This window comes from Thermobia domestica, chromosome 5 (genome assembly GCF_964235325.1).
Source record: "Thermobia domestica chromosome 5, izTheDome1.hap1.1, whole genome shotgun sequence".
Classification (NCBI taxonomy): domain Eukaryota; kingdom Metazoa; phylum Arthropoda; class Insecta; order Zygentoma; family Lepismatidae; genus Thermobia; species Thermobia domestica.
In genome coordinates this window covers 164,315,263-164,334,884 of record NC_137458.1, presented here as the reverse complement: position 1 = coordinate 164,334,884, position 19,622 = coordinate 164,315,263, and the positions used below count along the sequence as shown (strand labels likewise).

Below are 19,622 nucleotides of genomic sequence, written 5' to 3'. Positions count from 1 at the left end.
TGAAATCAAGATTTAATTACCACTTGAAGAAATATTAGACTAGGAATATTACTGTGTGATGTCAATATCAGATGTAGTCGGGAAGCGTTTTGGTTTGGTTGGTTATTGGGGGTGGGATGGGGACGCTAAGGCGCGTTCTTGCCCCGGGCGACAGCGAGAATAGTTGTGTCGCTGGTTTGAACATAATTGAACATTTGTGATTCGTTTTAGAGACTCGAATCCGGCTCAGATTTCCGCCCCCATTCTCTCTTACCATTCTCATGGTGTACTGTATGCAGAACGGCGTAATATTCGAAGAACAGATCTCATCTCCGCCCTTAAGCCTCTACTGAAACAGAAATTAATAGGAAGTCATAACTGTTGTTTTCAATATTGATATCCTAGAGCAAAAGCGGTATAAGAGCATTACCGTTTGTTTTAAGCACGTATATAAATTTACTGTTCCAAGAGTAGGTTCATTCTCAGCTCTAATACATATGTTGAAACTGGAATTAGAGATTTACTATCATTTCCAGTTTTAATAGTAATTCCCAAAGAGCAAAAACGATAATAGATGGCAAGAAACGGTTTCTTTGACATGAAATTAAACTGCAGGGGCCCACTTTCTTGGAGGCTCCAAAAATTTACAGGAAAAAGTACATTTCCAAACTATATGGTAAAAATGAAATTATAAAATTTACATGCATCAACAGTATTTTGAATTGTGTAGGCTCCTATGATGTAAACAATGGGGCCCCTCCTGCTAACCTTCTCCCAAAAAATGTCACTCGTTTGCTTGTTTCTCCACATAAGATGTCTACATTCTTCATGGACTAGTTGCTTGATAACATGCAGCATGCAGCTGCACACCGCGGTGCAGACAGGATAGGAAATTACTTTTACAGTAGTGGTTGATGCTATTTGTTAAATAATTATCTACCGTTAATATAAATAGTGGAAAATATATTTATTCTTTATTTATCTTTTAGCGTTTATATATATTTTTTTTTCAAAATATTTGGGTAGGCCCGTGCCTACCCCGCCTACCCGCTAAAGCCGCCACTGAGTGTAGACAATTTGTCATTGACAAAGGATAGCTGGACATATAAAGGGCTCCATTGCCTTCAGTAGCTTAGGGCCTCCTCAAATCTAAATCCGGCTCTGCTAGTAGGTATGCCACTTCTGTTTCGAATATTGGGGTTCTATAGTTCGGAAGTCTTCCGGTAGTTTCATTAAGTCAAACGAAATTCACTATGTTGTTTCGTTCCGTACATGCTAATGATCAAACACTTAAGTGTAAACAACAAAAATCATTTGCTATATGACACTTACGCATTTTCTACGAAGATCTCACTCGCCGTTCAATATTGGTGTGTAATTCTCTTTCCACTACAGAACACGAATGACATTTCACTGTTGAGTTCTACTTTTACAGATACCACGCAAAATACATTCCACTAGTGATTCATTGCATATTAGTCTTCCACGATGGTGCAATTCATCAGTGTTACTAACTATTAAAATTATTTTCGTCATAATAACGAAAAGATTAATTCTACATTTTTTTTAAAATCACAAAACTCAGATTTTTATTATTTCTAGTATCTTCATCTTGTTCTTAATAATAATAATAATAATAATAATAATAATAATAATAATAATAATAATAATAATAATAATAATAATAATAATAATAATAATAATAATAATAATATGCATCCTAGTAATCGAATGAATGATTAGCGTACGTGCTTTTGGTTTGCGTGATCTCTGGTTTAATTCGTGTGGAAGCAGACTGTTACAATTAGCAGCGTCATTTCAGATTTTGCTAGAAGGGAGCAAGAAGATTCTTCACTCATTTAAAAAATGACGTTTTTTATTAGTACATTAGCAGTGGTCGAAGTGAGACGGTATGCGGTGGTATGCCATACCGCCTCCGGTTTCTCAGTAATGAGGACATACTGTCTCTGGTTTTTCAGTGATCAAGACAATATTTAAATAGCCGGTATGTCGAGTCAAAATGGTAATAAAACATACCGCCACTGCTTTTTTCCACTTCGAACACTGTACATTAGTATACAATTAATTGAAAGATATGTATTTCTCAAACCCAGGGGGGCAAACGCCCCCTCCTGCCCACCCTAAATGACCCTAGTTCCAACGTCAACCCAATATCGTGAAGAAAATAAGGACTAACATTAATTATGAATGCACTAATTCCTCTCTATATAGATAGCAAAAAATAAAGATGAGATTCGATGCGGTGAATACATATCAACAAAGTACCGGTATCACAGTTGGCCATAGCCTTTGTAGGATTTCTCTAACAAAGTGGGATTTAACTTATTGCTATTACTATTTTATTTAAAATCAGTTAGTATCTAGGAAATTTGAATGTTTTAACATTTCAATAAAAGGCTTTAACCTGCTTAGTTGATTATTAACTTTTATACTTACTTGATATTACAGAAACTTTATTATTAGCTCCTGGCGTGACCATATGGGAGCTTTCAGTTTCACTCTAGGTGTTCTTATGTACAGTATGTGTGTAGCACCTTACTTCTCTGTAACTAGTTGCTGGATGTTGCCAACTTTCGTGGGCAAGTAGCGCATCATCTAGAGCAGGGACTCTCAACCTGTGGTACGCGTACTAGTGGTCGTATGCGAGACGCTGTTGGTTGTCACGTACGACTTATGGTAGTGTTAATTAATAATATGCTTTGGTGGAAAAGATCGAGAAACCATGGTCTAGGAAATACAAATTGCTGTAATTTGTGGCCGAGTTTACCCAGGGAAAGGTTCGGCTTGGCAGCATTAGCTGTATTTCACAGCCCTACACACCGGAAGCTTGTGAGTTCGGTACACCGACTGTCCATTCTTCTTGTATGCTACATTTTATTGTATTTTATTATCTCATTATACGTACAGTTCGCAGCATAGAAAATGTTACGAAATTTTTTAAGTCCAAATTACTAGCAAACTCTTCCGCCGTGTGCTTATGAATTCAGAAATACACGTTTCGATCGACTACTTGCTCTGGTATTCAATCCAACTCCTCCTACTCCTCTCCTTGTCTAAAGTAGTCTGTGTGACGTAGTACACTCTTTTCATTCAGACCGAAAAGAACAGGAACCATGTTTACAAGCTTTATAGCTCTAAAATCGTCTTTTTTATTAAGTTCTTACTTATTAAGTACTTAGTTCTAAAATGCCTTTGAAAAGCCTGAATAAAAAAAGTTCACAAAATGTTCCCAAAGTTTCGTGAATGCCTTTATTTGCATGCTTTCCCTTCTTCAAAGACTACATATTACATCAAGCTATTCCCAGTAATTGCAAGCTAAGAAGATGCTCCTTGTGAAATCTATTAAAATTGTCAATCACGGCAGAAGGGTTTGTGCTTCTCAAAGTCTGTAATGCGGGCACAGAGCTCTAAAAACTACTAACAAATATTATTCAATGATAGATTTCATTTTATTTCCCAGTAATTGCAAGCAAATGTTCCAGGGCATCATTTATGCAGGACTAGAGGGTGTAATTCCCCCTCCGTTTCGTGCTATAAGAACATATTGTACAATACTGATATAAAAAGTGAAACTCTTATGTCAGAGGAGAATCTCCTCCTCGAATAAAATCTAAAATGTCGCTGCTTTTAGCAACAAACCTATAGTTATGATAGCACATTGTTAGAGCTCTTACATTTGCTTCAAGAATCGAAGGTTTGATCCCAAACCGTTTGCGTTCATAGTGAACGACATTCAGAGAGAGAGAGAGAGAGAGAGAGAGAGAGAGAGAGAGATACAAATATGGAGACCGAAAGGAATGATTTACATATGCAAATTTAGAATTGGATAAATAATGGTCGGACAGGATCCATATTATGATAAAATTTGTGACTATGTGAAACAGAAGAAGGAAAGTTTCCGAACTGCAAGGATTACATTAGACAATTGTCGAATTAAGATGGAGAACTCTTTTTTTAGGGCATCAGATGATTGCAAAGGGAAAGAAAGATCTTAAGATCTGGGGAATTAAAATTTAAAATATCTTTAGCTTCCGAGACGAGTTTCGAACCACGAACCTCGTATTTATCAAACCATGATTCTATCCTTTGAGACACGGAAAACTCACGCAGTCCTTCATATATTTTTCCTTTAGCTACATGAACTTCCCCTTGTTCAGAATACTTTTTAAGGCAGTAATACTTTGTTAATTGGCTTATATTTGATAGAACCTCTCTAACAAAGCAGTGCCAATACTCAGACATAAATCACCTTTTGCGAAGCTCTAGTGAAAAATGAAACAAATCGTCGTAAACATGTTAGACTATTAAAAAAGTAAAAGCAATGGAAATGCGCATAAGAGTGTCACTTGGATGCGAACATATAACTTTAAAAAACAGCATGTTTATGTCATTATGTGTTAGATGAATGGTTAATGTAACGTAGGGATTACTTTGCCGTGTTGTAGGGAATCTCTACGTTACTTTGTGAAATCCCTCGCACACATGTTGCGAAGGTTTGAAACATACGTTTATCAATCGAGCAGGTATGACTTCGAGTGTCATGATCTAAACTGCACTTTCTACGTTGCGTTGTTTTTGAATTACAGCGCTCTGAAGTTCATTTTCCCACGATTTCGGCACCTTATATCGCCGAAACTATCCCTCACTGGCCAAAGTTCCAGAGGACTTCTTTGCTGGTATCGATGTCGGTAATCAGCTCTCGAAGATTGTTCAAATAGTATATTACCATCCTGTATATTGTATATACCGTACATGAGGAACAGATTGTTTATTGTCCATTACTTGAGATTAAGTGGATGGATCACTTCTACCAACGAACTTGGTTCCGAATTTTTGACCTGGTAAATCCTGGCCAAAATTGATGGCGATCTATCAAGTATTTCTTGAGTTTTTTTTTGTCTCCCTGATGGAGAGCCAGAGAAAATAGACATAGAATCTAAAAATGTGAAGGCATTTTGGTTCATAAACAAAACCCCTTAAATATAAACTTGCTTTATTCATACTTTTGTTTTAATCTTTTTGAATTTTTAATGATTTTTTTTATCAATTTTCACTTTGAATCTGCTGTAAAGAAAGATTTCAATTGTAACGAATTTACGTTTCTTTATTATATAAATAATTATAGAGAATGCTTAGTTTTAGCTTGATAAGGTTACAAGTGATTAAAGTCAATACATTTGCTAAATGAATTATTATTTGGAGGGCGTCTACTCTGACTTTAATTATGTTTATTATTCTTCAACTTCCAAGACTACTCTTACACCAACCTTATATATATATATATATATATATATATATATATATATATATATATATATATATATGTCTTGATTAATAAATTTTCGCCCAACATGCGCTCCCCAGGCCCGGGCCTACTGGTAAAATCCAGCCCTGTGAATAATTAATGGTTTTAGGTCATTTCATTACGTAATCTCTTGGTTTTCTTATAATCAACTGCACCACTAACTACAAGGACAATTTTACATCTCTAATGAAATCTCTAGCATTACAATGAAAAACTGTGATAGTGGTCAGATGGCGAAAGTTTAACTGAATGAACGCATGGTCAGCGCATTGACTCACAAAGTCACTATTCTTAATTTTGTTAAACTGGGTTTTATTACCTCTTAATTTAGATAACTTTCCAGTTGCTTCACGATACTAGATGAGCACCGAGAATTCTCTGCCCTTACCAGTATTCGTACCCAGGACACCCATCAAAGACGTGCACGGTAATCAGTCGGCTACACGTGAGTGCAAAAGTCCATTTTCACTTATTAAAATACATAATTGGTATTATTATTATTCATGATATCGATTGCCAAATTTTTAATGTTTTTTTTTTCAGTTCTCTAGTGGTTGAAATTATTTTATGATTGACAAGAAATAACTAACATTTTAAGATAAACATAGAAGAAATAGTAGAAAACATCTTTTGCTTACCTACATATTTATTTCTATCTCTTCACTTTTAATGCACAGGATACACAATCTGAACTGATATTTCGGTAGGTTTTAGTTAATTTCCTTTTTTAAAAAAAAATAGTAATTAAATTAACCAGTTAAAATTTTGTTAATTTTAAGTTAAATTAACCAAGTTTATTCAAAAGTTAAATTTTAATTGATAGCCGTTTTAATAATAATAAAAAAAGTTCTTACAAATTAGATGATTAATCATTATTTTTTTCTCAGAAACCATCTGAAAGCATTTCTGAGTTATACGATATTTTACATTTACTGTTTATTAATTATATTGAGTTGTGTTTATGCTAATAAACTAATTTTAGAATACTCTTAATTTTCTCAGTTAAATTTTATAGGCTATTAATTTTCACAACTCAAGACAATTCTCATTCATAATAATGAAAAGTTTTCCTTTTCAATTTTAATTAACTAATGTTGATGTTAACTTTTTTTAAAATATTAACCGTTATTTTTATTTACATTAATTTTAAATTTAATCAATTATATTTTCATAGGCTTAATGTAAATAATGCCACGGACCCCTAGGCATTAATTGTTGTATAAAACAGAATTATTTTACGTAATTTAGTGAATTTGTGTATACTTTCTTGATTCTGAATGAAAGTTGTACCACTAAACTGAACGTGAATAGTGTCCAAAATTCCTGTTAAAATAACTTTTGAAATAGCAACGTTAGGTGAATTGAACTTTAATTGTACTCTAGCGATACTTTGGAAAATGTTAAATTGAAAAGTCTGCACAGCTAGTTCTCTTGGTTTTGTGTCGTTCAACTCCGGTCTGCTCTTCTACTTCTGTTTTAAGGAGATTGCCCCCAAGCACTTGGGTAGAAGCAAGGGAGTTATTTATTACTCCACTTCTCAGGCTCATAGCAGAGAGCAACAATATTATTGGCATGTTTCTTTATTTCGTCCCGTTGCATGCATTTTTTTCCTCCGGAAATTTGCAGTATAAAAACAATAAAACGGATTTTTCGATGTGGAAGAAAATTTCAAACTTCTTGAAATTACTTGAAATTAGATTTTTGAACCATAAATACGGAATATCTTCTTTGATTAATATATGTATAATCAACACAATATGTACCGAAACAGTTTTAGAAAGGAAAGAAATGAAGTCTTTGAGTCTTACGTTGCATGGTTATGCCAGTTAGACTAAAGGAGACGGTGATGATGAGAAATGAATGAAATGGTGGAATGAAGAAAGTGGGAGGAAACGGGAGAACTCCTAGCAAATCCACGAGCACGGTTTTTGTCTACCATAAAGTCCACACGGCGCGAGCTGGGATCGAACCAGGAACCCCAAGCACCAGAAGTGAACGCTCTATCACTGAGCCTCCGCACCCCCCCAAAAGTTAAAATACATTAAAAAGAATATATATATATATATGCAGTACCATGTTTTGGTGTGCTAAGTGATGACTCATATGATTGTCAATTAGTAATACAACACATTTTCCATTGTTGAACATATTTGAACCCGACCCGACTTGACTCCACCGGATTACTTTCTATGGGGGTACGTTGAAGGGAAAGGCCTATGAACGCAATGGAAAATAAAAATACGGCAAATTATGAACTGTATAGTTACTTTCTGAACACACACACACACACACATATATCCCACCATTCGGCCAATGGGTCTTAGATAAACCATCGGAGAAATTTCAGTCAGGATGTCTGACTATGAACTCGAAAGCAGGCCTACCCGGTAACAAAGTGAGATATTAATTGTTCATTTACACTCGTTCTGTATGATAATTATAATTTCAAATAATGGTTATTTAACTATAATATGAAAGCAGAAACTTGATTTATTACTGGGAGTTTAATAATCCTTCTGTAATCTACAGAAAAGTTCCTGGAACTGGACGAGTTGTCTTAAGGAGAAACACAAAAACAAACTTACATTATTCATCAACTCCAAGATGTGAGAGAAGAGACATCCATCGAAGTACAGAAAATCAAGGTCCTAAAGCCTACTGCGAGTGAAGTTGCGAATAATATAGTGGGTTGCAAACACTACATTGATGGTAGTATCAACATAACGAGCGCAGCTTCGTTTTTTACTTCTGCTGAAGAAACGGGAAATTCCCTATTTATCTTTAAAAACAGGAAAGCAAAAACGAATCGTTAATTTCCATTAACGTGGTGGAGTGTGGAGAGCGACAATAGAGTTCCTGTCAGCTGACAGGTCTCATAGTTTACCATATATATATATATATATATATATATATATATATATATATATATATATATATATATATATATATATATATATATATATATATATATATCCAAAGGATGCAATATTGAACGAAAAAATGTAACCCTTCCCTTAGAGGTCAATTATGTTCAATTCGTGTTATTCACTAGGACGTTCACCTTTGAATAACTGTCATGCACTACCACTACATATAAGCATTTGACGATCATACACACAGGAAGAAATTCTCTCGGAATTCTATTGATTGCTTACACTTTGTGCAGAGTATATGAATAATGTATTCATATACAGATATTTCATACTCATGACTAGACTTCGGATTTTTGCATATTTGCATGTTTTATTCCTGATGTGATATCGATATGCTCTTTAACCAGAAATTCGTTTCAGCTGTTTTGGGGCAAAATAGCAGAGTTTTATCGTGCATATATTTGCATATTTCGGAGGTTAGTGCATGTTTATGTCATTATTGCATATAAATGCATATTTAAAGGAACGAACAAATTGATAATTTTTAACGTTCGACAACTTTCTTTATAAGTGGATTTTCAAGTTTCTAATATAAATATACTCAAAATCTTTAAATGGTTCATTATTGTAGGTTTAGAATATCTTCCAAGGTCATGTGAAAGAAGAATAACAAAAGATTGGGTGATTCATCCTACTAGCAATGATGCATGAATGTCAGCTTTTTGGAAGAAGATACAAATAACGATGTCAAATCACCTACAACAAAATTTCTACGTCACTCATCTCGGCAGTTAAACTTACTACTGTTGTGTGTGTGTGGATTTGAAATTGTGGCTGTATAGGAATACCAAAAGAAAAATCTGGGTCCATTTAATTGTAGTGCAACATCTTCAAATTCGAATTTTAACTAACTCAGAATTTTGTCCACTTTTTGCCCATTTTCGTCCACCCAAGAAAAAAAATTGTACCATTCAAATGAACGAGGGAGGAACATTTCCAATTTTCGGCCACTTCGATCACATGTAGTGCGACATCTTCAAATTTGATTTTTAACTAGCTCAGAATTTTGTCCACCGAACAAAGAAATTTGTACCATTTAAATAAACAAGAGAGGGCCATTTCAAAATTTTTCCACGTCGATTACATCTTGTCCATTTTTTGTCCACAAAAAAATGTACAATTCAAATAAACGAGGGAAAACCATTTCAATATATTCGGCCATTTCGAGCACCTGTAACGCGACAGCTTCAAATCCGAATTTTGATTAGCTCAGAATTGTGTCGAATTTTTGAACATTTTTGTACCGCGAAGAATAAATTCTGTACTATTGAAATAAACCAGGGAAGGTCATTTAAAAATTTGACCACTTAGATCACCTATAGTGAGACATTTTCAAATTCTAATTTCAAGTATCTTGGTGGTACAAAACGTACAAAAATAGGGAAAATTCTAAGATAGTTAGAGTTTTAACTTAAAGATATCACACTCCTGGTGATCGAAGTGGCCAAAATTTTGAACTGGTCCTCTTTTGTTAATTTGAATGGTACAAATTTTTTATGGTACAAAAATGTACGGAAATTTGATGAATTCTGAGCTAATTAAAATTCGAAGATGTCACACTGCAGGTAATCGAAGTGATCAATTTTTGAAATGACTCTCCCTCGTTTATTTTCATGGTACACATTGTTTTGTTGGTGGTACATGAATGCACAAAAATTGAACAAAATTTTAAGCTTGTTAAAATTCGAATTTAAAGATGTCGCACTACAGGCGATCGAAGTGGCCAAATTTGAAATGACCCTCCCTCGTTTATTTGAATTGTACATTTTTTTTCTGGGGTGGACAGAAATGGACAAGAATTGCATAGAATTCTGAGATAGTTAAAATTCAAATTTGAAGATGTCACACTACAGGTGATCGAAGTGACCAAATTTTGAAACTCCCTCCTTTGTTAATTTGAATGGTACAAAATTTGTTCTTGGGTGGACAAAAACGGACAAAAATTGGATAAAATTCTGAGCTAGCTAAAATTCGCATTTGAAGATGCCCTACAGGTGATCGAAATGGCCGAAATTTTGAAATGGCAAGGGATGCGCACGAGACGAGTCGAGACACGGCTCTTCCAATAGAGAAATATACATTTTTCGAGTCGAGACATCACTTTTACAGCACATTTTCGAGACGAGACAGCCAAAAATCTTGCATCGTGCACATCCCTAAATGACCCCCTTTGTTAATTTGAATGGTACAAATCGCTTTCTTGGGTGGACAAAAATGGACAAAAATTGGACAGAGATGTCGCACTACAACTAAATGGGCCCGAAAAATCTTCTGAAACAGTGGATTGAAGTTGAGCGACCTTAACAATTCAAGAAGAAAATATATGATGCAAAGTGTATGCTAAACAAGTAATATTTTCAAAGTAAGCAAGCTTGATTTCAGAAGAGGACATTTCTATTATTTTCGACAGCAAAAGCTCAAACGTCAGCAGTGCTCAAATTGTTTGGCCTCTTTATATTTTCATAGCAGTTTCAAGCCTAATAAGGAGTTTATACAACTGTGAAACAACTCAGATGTGGCTTTTTCTAAATACTCGACACAGTTCGTCCTAAAGAAACCGTTGAAGAATGTATTTCAGGAAGAAATGAACAACCCTTTGGAAATGAGCTCTAAATTAATTAAAATATTTGCTTTACAAAATCTAAAACTTGTCACAGGAGTTACTTTCTGAAAGAAGGAGATAAGTTCCCAAGTTTTCCTTTAAGGAGTTTATGGGAGTATTTAAATATAAGCTTGTGTTGATTTGATACACATCTCGGTTTCTCGAAACGTAACTTTCCTACTAAGTCTTCTGTTTTATTTTCGATAACTATACCTTCTTCCTATTCATGCTCCATATCTCGCTCAAATCACTTTATTCCATTTTAAAGTATCAATATTATACATTGCAAATTATTACTGTTTGAAACGGCCAGTGTTAAGCTAAAAGAAAATATTTTGGAATTTACACATAATTGGATACAAAAAGTAATTTCAAGTGGATTTATTTTCTTTTAAATAAGAAGATAAGGTTTTTGAATACAGGTTTTTAATACAGAAAAACTGCCTTTAACAGGTCCCTTATTAAACGGAAATTTATTTTAAACGGAAATATTTCACCGTCCCATGAATTTAAAAGTAAATGAACATGGTTAAATTCTCTTGATTAGGCGGAACCTGTGTTGCGAAGAACAGATGTTAAAATATATTTTTAATGGAAAGCTTAAATTCCGGAATGTAGCCGGAATTTTCAAGCATTTACAAAATTTTTCGACATTTTGTAAAAGGTTAGATATATGAACTACGTTTTTTGTAAAGGTCTTCGTTTAGTTATTACAAGACCCGAAACCAGCCACAGAGGTTTGGGGGGGGGGGCATAAATATGTTGATGGGTCAAGTCATCAAAAATTTTCTTACAAATATCTAAATTCTGTTTTATGTATTGAGGTCTGGAGGGGCCACGAAAAGTTTAGGGGGCCTGGCCCCCTAGCCACCCTCTAGTTGCGAGCTTGCTTGTTGCTCTACATATTTAACCTTTAGTCCACCGCCATGTGAGGCCCTAGATACCGTGCAACTTTTTGAACGAAGTGCAAACTGGTTTAGAGACATGGAACAAGGAGCATAATATACACAATAGTTCAAAAGGGAGCAAACAGTAGAGGGAAAAGCGCTGAAAAGAGCATAGCATCTACTTTTTGTCTTGGCCTTTGAAACCGTAGGTAGCTTTTTTTTTTTTTTTTTTTTTTTGTTTATTGTAAGTTTTATGTGTATTAATTCGTAGCACAAATAAATACTGTAATTGAATACGGTAGGCCTATGTACACCATTTTATTTTATCTCGCTATATCCATTATATGTATATACATCACTTAATTTTTTAAAACATACATCTATCTTCGTTAACTTTAAAACCTTTAATGGACATTTTTGAGAGTCCTGTTCAATTTCGCTAGGTAGGTTTTATTAAATGCTTATGTCAGAAATGTTTATTTACTTCTCTAAATATATTTATTCTTTATTGACAGATACTTGGCGCATTATTTTTTATTTGCAAATATATATGTCATATAAGTAGATGTATATTTTAATTTCACATCCAGACTGTGAACTGTTCGAACCCGAAGAAACCAAATTTATTCAAGAAACCGTGGACGTTTGCGGAGCTAAAAACATTAAAAGCAACCATGTGTTTATCAATACTCATTTCAGTTTGATTTCAAAGATCATAACAAGATTAGAAGAGCGATGATTAGGACTTTGTAGTGCATTTGAACAGTTTGATTCAACAACGAAACAGACACCACCAAAACCAATCGGACAAGCATTTTTTCGAAATGCAGTCAATAGATGCGAAAAATCCTGGCATAAAACTCTTGTCTAAAGTAAATAAAGTGTTCATGGGAACAACGACGCACGAGTTTCAGATTTATCGGCAAGTAACATTGGTTCTTTGAAATACTGTCTCTTAACGCCTCGTGGCACGGAAGGAACATTTTCCATGTACAGTAATGTTTTGACTGATAAATGCAAAGTTTTGCCAAAAAAACACGGAAAACTGCATAGTTGTGTATTGTAGCATGAATGCATCATAGTTATTCACCAAGTATAGGTCATTTAATACATCTTTTTTCTCTTTTTCCTCATTTAAAATTAGTTTTTGAATGGTGCATACTTACTAATTTTAATGCATATTTGCATATTTTCAGTGCATATTTTCGTGATTTTTAGCGCATATTTGCATGCATATTTTGCCGTTTTTTAGTGCATATCGATCCGAAGTCTACTCATGACACAAACACAGGATACTCATAAAGGAATTAGAATGAAATGATACCTTCAGTGTTACGTCACATCATTTTAGGCCAAAAGAAACAGGTAATAAACGCAAATGAATTATGAATTAGTAGAATAATTGGTTGGAGGATACGGAAAAAATCCGAGAAAACGATATTGATCACCCACGGGTGTCTCTGGCAGGGGGGATAGGAGACTCGTCCTTCTCAATGTTTTGTGTAGGAGATGAAATGTATCAATGTTGAAACTATTTAGATCTATGTGGAAGAAGTAATATATATATATATATATATATATATATATATATATATATATATATATATATATATATATATATATATATATATATATATACGGAACAACATTAATATTACATCTGTTGTTACGTAATAAATTGGCGTGATTTAAATGTTCGACTGAGATATGCACTGACACGGTGGCTTAGTGGTAGAGCACCTACTTCTGGTGATTGGAGTCCTTGGTTCGTTCTCGGCCAAGTAATTTTGTGGTGAACAACATCGTGTGCATGGGTTTTCTCGGGGTACTGTCGTTTCCTCCTACATTCTCATTTCACTAATTCTATCGTCATCATTCACTTGCTTCAATCACCTATCTCCCTTAGCCTAAAAGGGCATAATAGCAAAAAGAACGTATAGAAAGTTGATATGCGAATTAAGAAGGGAAATCTACAAGGACAAGGAAACATATAATAGGCTCAAAGGTGGCGACTGAAATTGAAAATATTAGAGAAATTTGAACACTGTATACAAAGGTATATTCCATAGAATTAAAATGGTAGAGAACTAGAACTGCTGATATTATAGAAATTAAAGATCTAAACATGGAAATGAGGCTTGAATGACCGAAATACAGTTTGAGAAAGATGGAAAGAATACATTGAGAAACTGTACGCCAGCAAAAATAAAATGTGTATTTTGGGCATTACAATGGAAAACGAAATAAACGAAAATGGCAAAGAAATTGGGATGCTGAGCGCAAGATCAAAAACATATACCGAAACGATTCGAAAGCCTCCAATTTTCTCATCGCTTTTGCGTAATGTCCATGTTTCTGCCCCTAGAGTATATATTAAAATCAGTAAAACAAAATCGCAATATTTAATTGGAAATTTGTTCAATACGAAGATTAGCTAATCGTGGTTGAAAAAAAAAAAAATCTGCCGCCTTTAGACTGTGAAAGTAATTTTCATGTTTTTTCAGTAATCTTTGCCATCTTAATTGTCTTTCATGCTTCTTAGGGTAGCCTCACCAGTTTGGGAACTAGCGGAGTATTGGATATGTTAACTAATATAAAAAAATTACGGAACGTTTTGATTTATCTTATAAGTAGTGAAGCATGGGTACCCGTTCAAGAAAATCTCATCTCGTATCTTGTACACTATCATCATACTTACGTGAAGGAAAACCATATTAGTTTTAGAAACATACATTGTATTTCCGTTACTATTGGCGCATTGTAGAATTTATTATTCTTTATATCCAAAGTAAAATTTACCTATGAGAACAAGACTTGCAAGACTCTTGCAAGCAAGACCAAGACCAAGACTGGGTGTGCAAGACCAAGACCAAGAGTTCCAGTGCAAGACCAAGACCAAGACTGGATGTGCAAGACCAAGGCCAAGACCACCCGGGTCTTGGTCTTGGTCTTGCATTTCTTCATCACTAAACTAAACCTAAGAGTCCTGTATTCACACTCTTCCTAGGCACGCCCCAGGAATGAATTTCCCATCACTCTTTCTGAACTTCAAAACAAGAGCCCATTCTAGCCATTATTCTGACGTATGACTCAACTTCCTAACAGACCAGTGGCGGCGTAAGGCAAACTGGGGCCCGGGGCCAGTGAAATAGGTTGGGGCCCTTTTTCAAACAATCGTGATCCATACACTTCTATTTTTGACATTAATTTACATAATCATTCTTTCTCTTTGCTCCTCCCCCTTTCCCGTTGGTGTGTATGTTTAGATCATTATATTCTGGGATATATTAAACAAATAGGGCTGACATTCAACATCCATGTCTATTTTTTAAATGCTTCAGTCTGGTATCTACAAATAAAACTGGACCACGATTACCATTGCATATTTTTTCTTTTTTATTAATTTTTAAACAAAGGACACGATAGAAAAAGTATTAGGGGTACAAGTGTAACGGAAACTACAACCCACAACAGAAATAACAATCTTAAGAACAAACAAAACATAACAATCAAGAATCCAGAATTTATCCTACACCTATACTATCGTAGTATCAACGCGTACTGTAATTAGATGGAATAGTAGAAGCAATTCTCCTAATAATACAGTTAGAAACAAATTTACGTACAAAACGTAATAATGAGCTAATATTGCAAAAATTGCAAATAATAATATAACCGATGCGATTTTTAAATGTAAGCTCTATGTTTTCTAGAATATTTTTGTTCCGTTCTCGCCTTTGGTGTTTCTCCTGCGCATTTTCTCATATGATTAAGTTTATTCATCAGCGGCGTAGCGTAAGGGAATGCCGGTATGCCCGGCATCCCCTGTTAATAAGAAAAAGTACGTATTTCATTACATATAAATTGTTTGCTTGTAATTATCACAATTATTTTCACTGCAATCTTCTGGCGCGCTCTCTCGACTTACTTTGCCAAGAGGAACCTACGCATGCGCGTCGCTCAGATGCACATTTTCTGTCTTTCCTCCTGTCGTATGCTATTTTCCTCGGGCTTCCAGGCATACTGAAAGCATCGTAGTTTTCGTCTGCTTTCTGTTGAATGCGCATGCGCAATACTTCCCTTCTCACTCCTTCTCATCCCTTGCAATAGACTGAAATAGTGTGACGTCACATTCTTTTCGTTGCCATGGTGATCGCCATTTTATTTTCTATACAAACACGAGCGAAGGCTGAAAAATAACACATAAATAGCGATGTGTTATGTATTTGATTGTAAACATTAATGTAATTGAGCAGAAATGGAACAAGCAATATCCTAGAATTCTTTACTAAAGATTTTCGACATTCTGCAGGTAACATAAAATTCTAAATCGTAAACGTAAAATTACTAAGGCAAAATAAATGACCAAATATGATTCGATCAGAACACACAATTGTAATATTACATGATACAGACAAATAAACACGATCTTCACATAAGGTTTGTTCCCCTTCTGTGCAATACATTGAGGCATTTATATTAACAAATAATGGAGACAAACTTACCTCAACTTCAGTTCTTCATGTTTGCCTCCACTCTGCTTTTAAATATTTAAATTCACCATCATACATTATTTAAGACACGTGATTTGATTCAAGAGCATTTTCGCCTTTCTCCACCAAGTTTACTTCGTTCTCAAAGTATTTAAAAATTCTAAATAATTTCACAGCCATTATTTACTCAACACCTCATTTACACACTCACGTTTGTATAGAAAAGAAAATGGCGATCACCATGGTAACGGAGAGGAAATGACGTCACCACTATTCCAGTCTATCCAACATTTGCTTTAGATATACGCTGGCATATTCAAGTATTTCCAACTGTATATATTTTGAACTAAGCTATAGTTTCTGAACAGAACGTACAAGCCCTAATATAAAGGAAATAGAACAAAACGGAAATGGTTAGTTCAACGCATTTTTGAAGCATGCCGGTTATGTAAATAATAGTATTAAAATAGTTATGCCTTAATCGTAACTAAATGCACCGTAATTGTAATCTTCATCGTAAAGGAGCTCACAGACACAGGCATAAATTTAAAGCATTCTGTAGAATTACGGTCACCGATCTGGTAGGACAAGAGAGCCACCACTCCCCGTAACTCGCAAAGATTGTGCCAGGGCCCTTCAGTCACTGGCACAAATCTCGGGGACATGTCCCCCCCAATAATCCGATTTGAGATTGTGATGATGATTTCTATCCGACTGCCACAAAGGGAACTGATGTCCTTTGACTTGTTTCATTTTTAAAAAAGAATCTTATTCTTTAATATTTCATTGTCATTAATTATTAGTAGTCTATTTTCAACTATTTGTTTAATTCCTGTAACAATTCCTATAATGCTATTGTGGTAATCATAATTTTGCTAAGATAAGAGTATTGTTGCGCCAAATATAGACCTGATTGATTTTCTTTCATAGTTTTGGGGAAGTCATTATTTGTATTGTTATAAAACAAATGTCCTAAAATTTTAATGTGGATCATTGTGGATGCGTAAGTAGAAACATGTCTATTATTATGCATATATTCAAATTTCAGAATGCGCTCACGGCACTGAGTTGTAATAATGATATGTACCACTATTTCATCTACATCATTTGGTATATAATATACGAGTACAACAGGTTTACCTCAGAAATCTGATTCATCTACTGTAATATGAGTCTCTTCTCCCCTCCCCCCACAATAAGCCTTAAAATGTGCCCTCCTGCCGATGTTATAGACAACTCTGCTCCCCTAATCCTCCACAGCATTTTTTTCAACTTCATAAATATTTTGAACATCGTTAAAAAAAAGGAAAGGATTATGGGAACAGTCTTACCTATCCCACGAACGTTGAAGACAGATTTGCACCCTTGACTTCAGTATCTGGATACAGAAACAGGCCCCCAGAGTTGGTTTAAGTGCTTTGTATTTACATCTTCAAATGATATATACACTCAGGCCCATATTCACGAACGGGCGTCTGAGTTCCGGACCCAAGATGACAAATTTCTAGGGGCGATTTTTTTTTTTTTTGAAAGAACGAGATTGACGTGTGGTATGTGGAGAAAAAAGCCGCCCACGAGAAAGAAATGAAGGGAACGATACTGGAAACAATGTTCATACAAAAGTGGGGCCTAGTTTTCTCATCACAACGGTAGTGGCAAGAAGGAGCTGAGACAATTGGTTATTAAATTCTAACGTAATCCACGAATTCGCTTCTCTATGCCCCACTAGACCTTCAATTAGGGGGGCTTCCTCCTAAATTTTGTATAACCCTATATTTCCATTCGGAATAGCTATGTATTACTGCTTGCAGTAGTACTATATCGCACAAATGACTAACTTTGGCATCCCCCTTTCGGAATATCATAGTTTATTACCTGTCTGAATTTACGTTAGATGGGTTTTATTTGATTGGATTTTTCTTCCTACATTAGCCCCATTCACTTTAACATTCGATTTATCTCCAGTGATAATGTACGATCTACTTAGTCCCGCTGCATTTCCCGAAATATCAATGAATAGTTAAGTACTAGAATATTTCTCTCCTGCTTGTCTTTTTTACTATTGTTTCCAGATTTCGCACTTGTTTTATGATTATATTATTTTGTAGTTAATAATTCAGTCATGTTTATATTCTGTCATTTATGACTATTTCCATTACCATTTATTAACATACTTAGTATTAGAGTATATTATAACAAAAAATCCTGAATATATTGAAAATTGGGGATATTATAGATTAAATATGTGAGCACAGAATTCTACTACGGGTTATGCCATCCTACTTTCCATTACCATCTATCACCAGTCAATTGACAAATCTTGACAGTTTTTTTTATTACTCTTTTGGTACTTTTGGGGGCGCAGTAGTTCAGTGGTAGAGCGTTCACCTCCGGTTCTTGGGGTCCCTGGTTCGATCCCAGCACGCGCCGTGTGGACTTTGTGCTGGACAAACACCGTGCTCGTGGGTTTTCTCGGGGTTCTCCCGTTTCCTCTCACTTTCTTCATTCCACTTTTTCATTCATTTCTCATCATCACCGTCCCCTTTAGCCTAACCGGCATAATCATGGGACGTAAAACAAAGATTTCATTTTCTTTTGGTATTTTTATTGCCTTTACTTGAAACTGAAACTACTTTCGACAGTAGTTCCACTACCATATTAGCCTATGTTCCACCAACATTCAGAATGATACCTTCCTTGCTTTGGTAGCAGCGAAAGTCTCAACTATATTATCAGAATCCAGTGGATGCTATTTCATTTTCGATAGAAAGAATGGCCAGATTCGTGAATCTTTCCTGACACTGTAGAACGCAAGTATGATTTTATCAATTTGGTGAAAAACCTTTCACATGATGCGACAGATACGAACAGTGTTATCAAAATCTGAAGACCGGTTGCTAAACTTTAGTAAATTTCAAGCCCCATTAAAGATACATACCTAGTCTAGACATAAATACTGTCACAAACTTTTGGCTTTGACTGTAGAACCTATTGTGCAGGTGGCAAGGTACAATTTAGCTCAAGGTCAGCCCTGGCCAATGTGTGTCGAACAGGGAAAGAGAACGGCTGGTTCTGCTTCGCTTAAGCATGGAGTGGGGTGAGTACGAAAATAGAGTTGCAGTGATTGCCTAGCATAAGGGTAGAAATACACCAAGTGAGATTTTCAAACTGCTGAAACATCTGAAAATCAGCAAAAGGTTTGTTTACCGGACAATCCAGCGGTTTACTGAGACCGGCAGTGTACGTGACCGGCCAAGGAATGGTCGTCCTCGCAGTGTGAGAACAGTGGCAGCTGTTAAAGCAGTGGCGGCTCGTGTGCGGCGAAATCAACTCCGGAAGCAGAAGATCATGGCACGGGAGCTCAACATGGCCCTCTAAGATCAATGTCCAGTTTACTTTCAG

At 35.3% G+C, this 19,622-nt stretch overlaps 1 protein-coding gene across 3 annotated transcripts in view; it reads right to left on the bottom strand.

The window, feature by feature from the left end:
• The window catches only part of LOC145686237 (uncharacterized), a 196,514-nt gene that overhangs the window by 157,760 nt on the left and 19,132 nt on the right, over positions 1-19,622 (bottom strand). Inside the window, exon 1 of one of the 3 annotated variants that reach the window (XM_081759325.1) lies at positions 1,312-1,330. The exons of the other annotated variants lie outside the window; for them this stretch is intronic. Within the exon in view, the coding sequence (XP_081615451.1) occupies positions 1,312-1,315 (4 nt within the window). The 5' untranslated portion in view covers positions 1,316-1,330. Of the gene's footprint in view, positions 1-1,311; positions 1,331-19,622 lie in introns of those variants that run through there. 3 annotated transcript variants of the gene reach the window in all.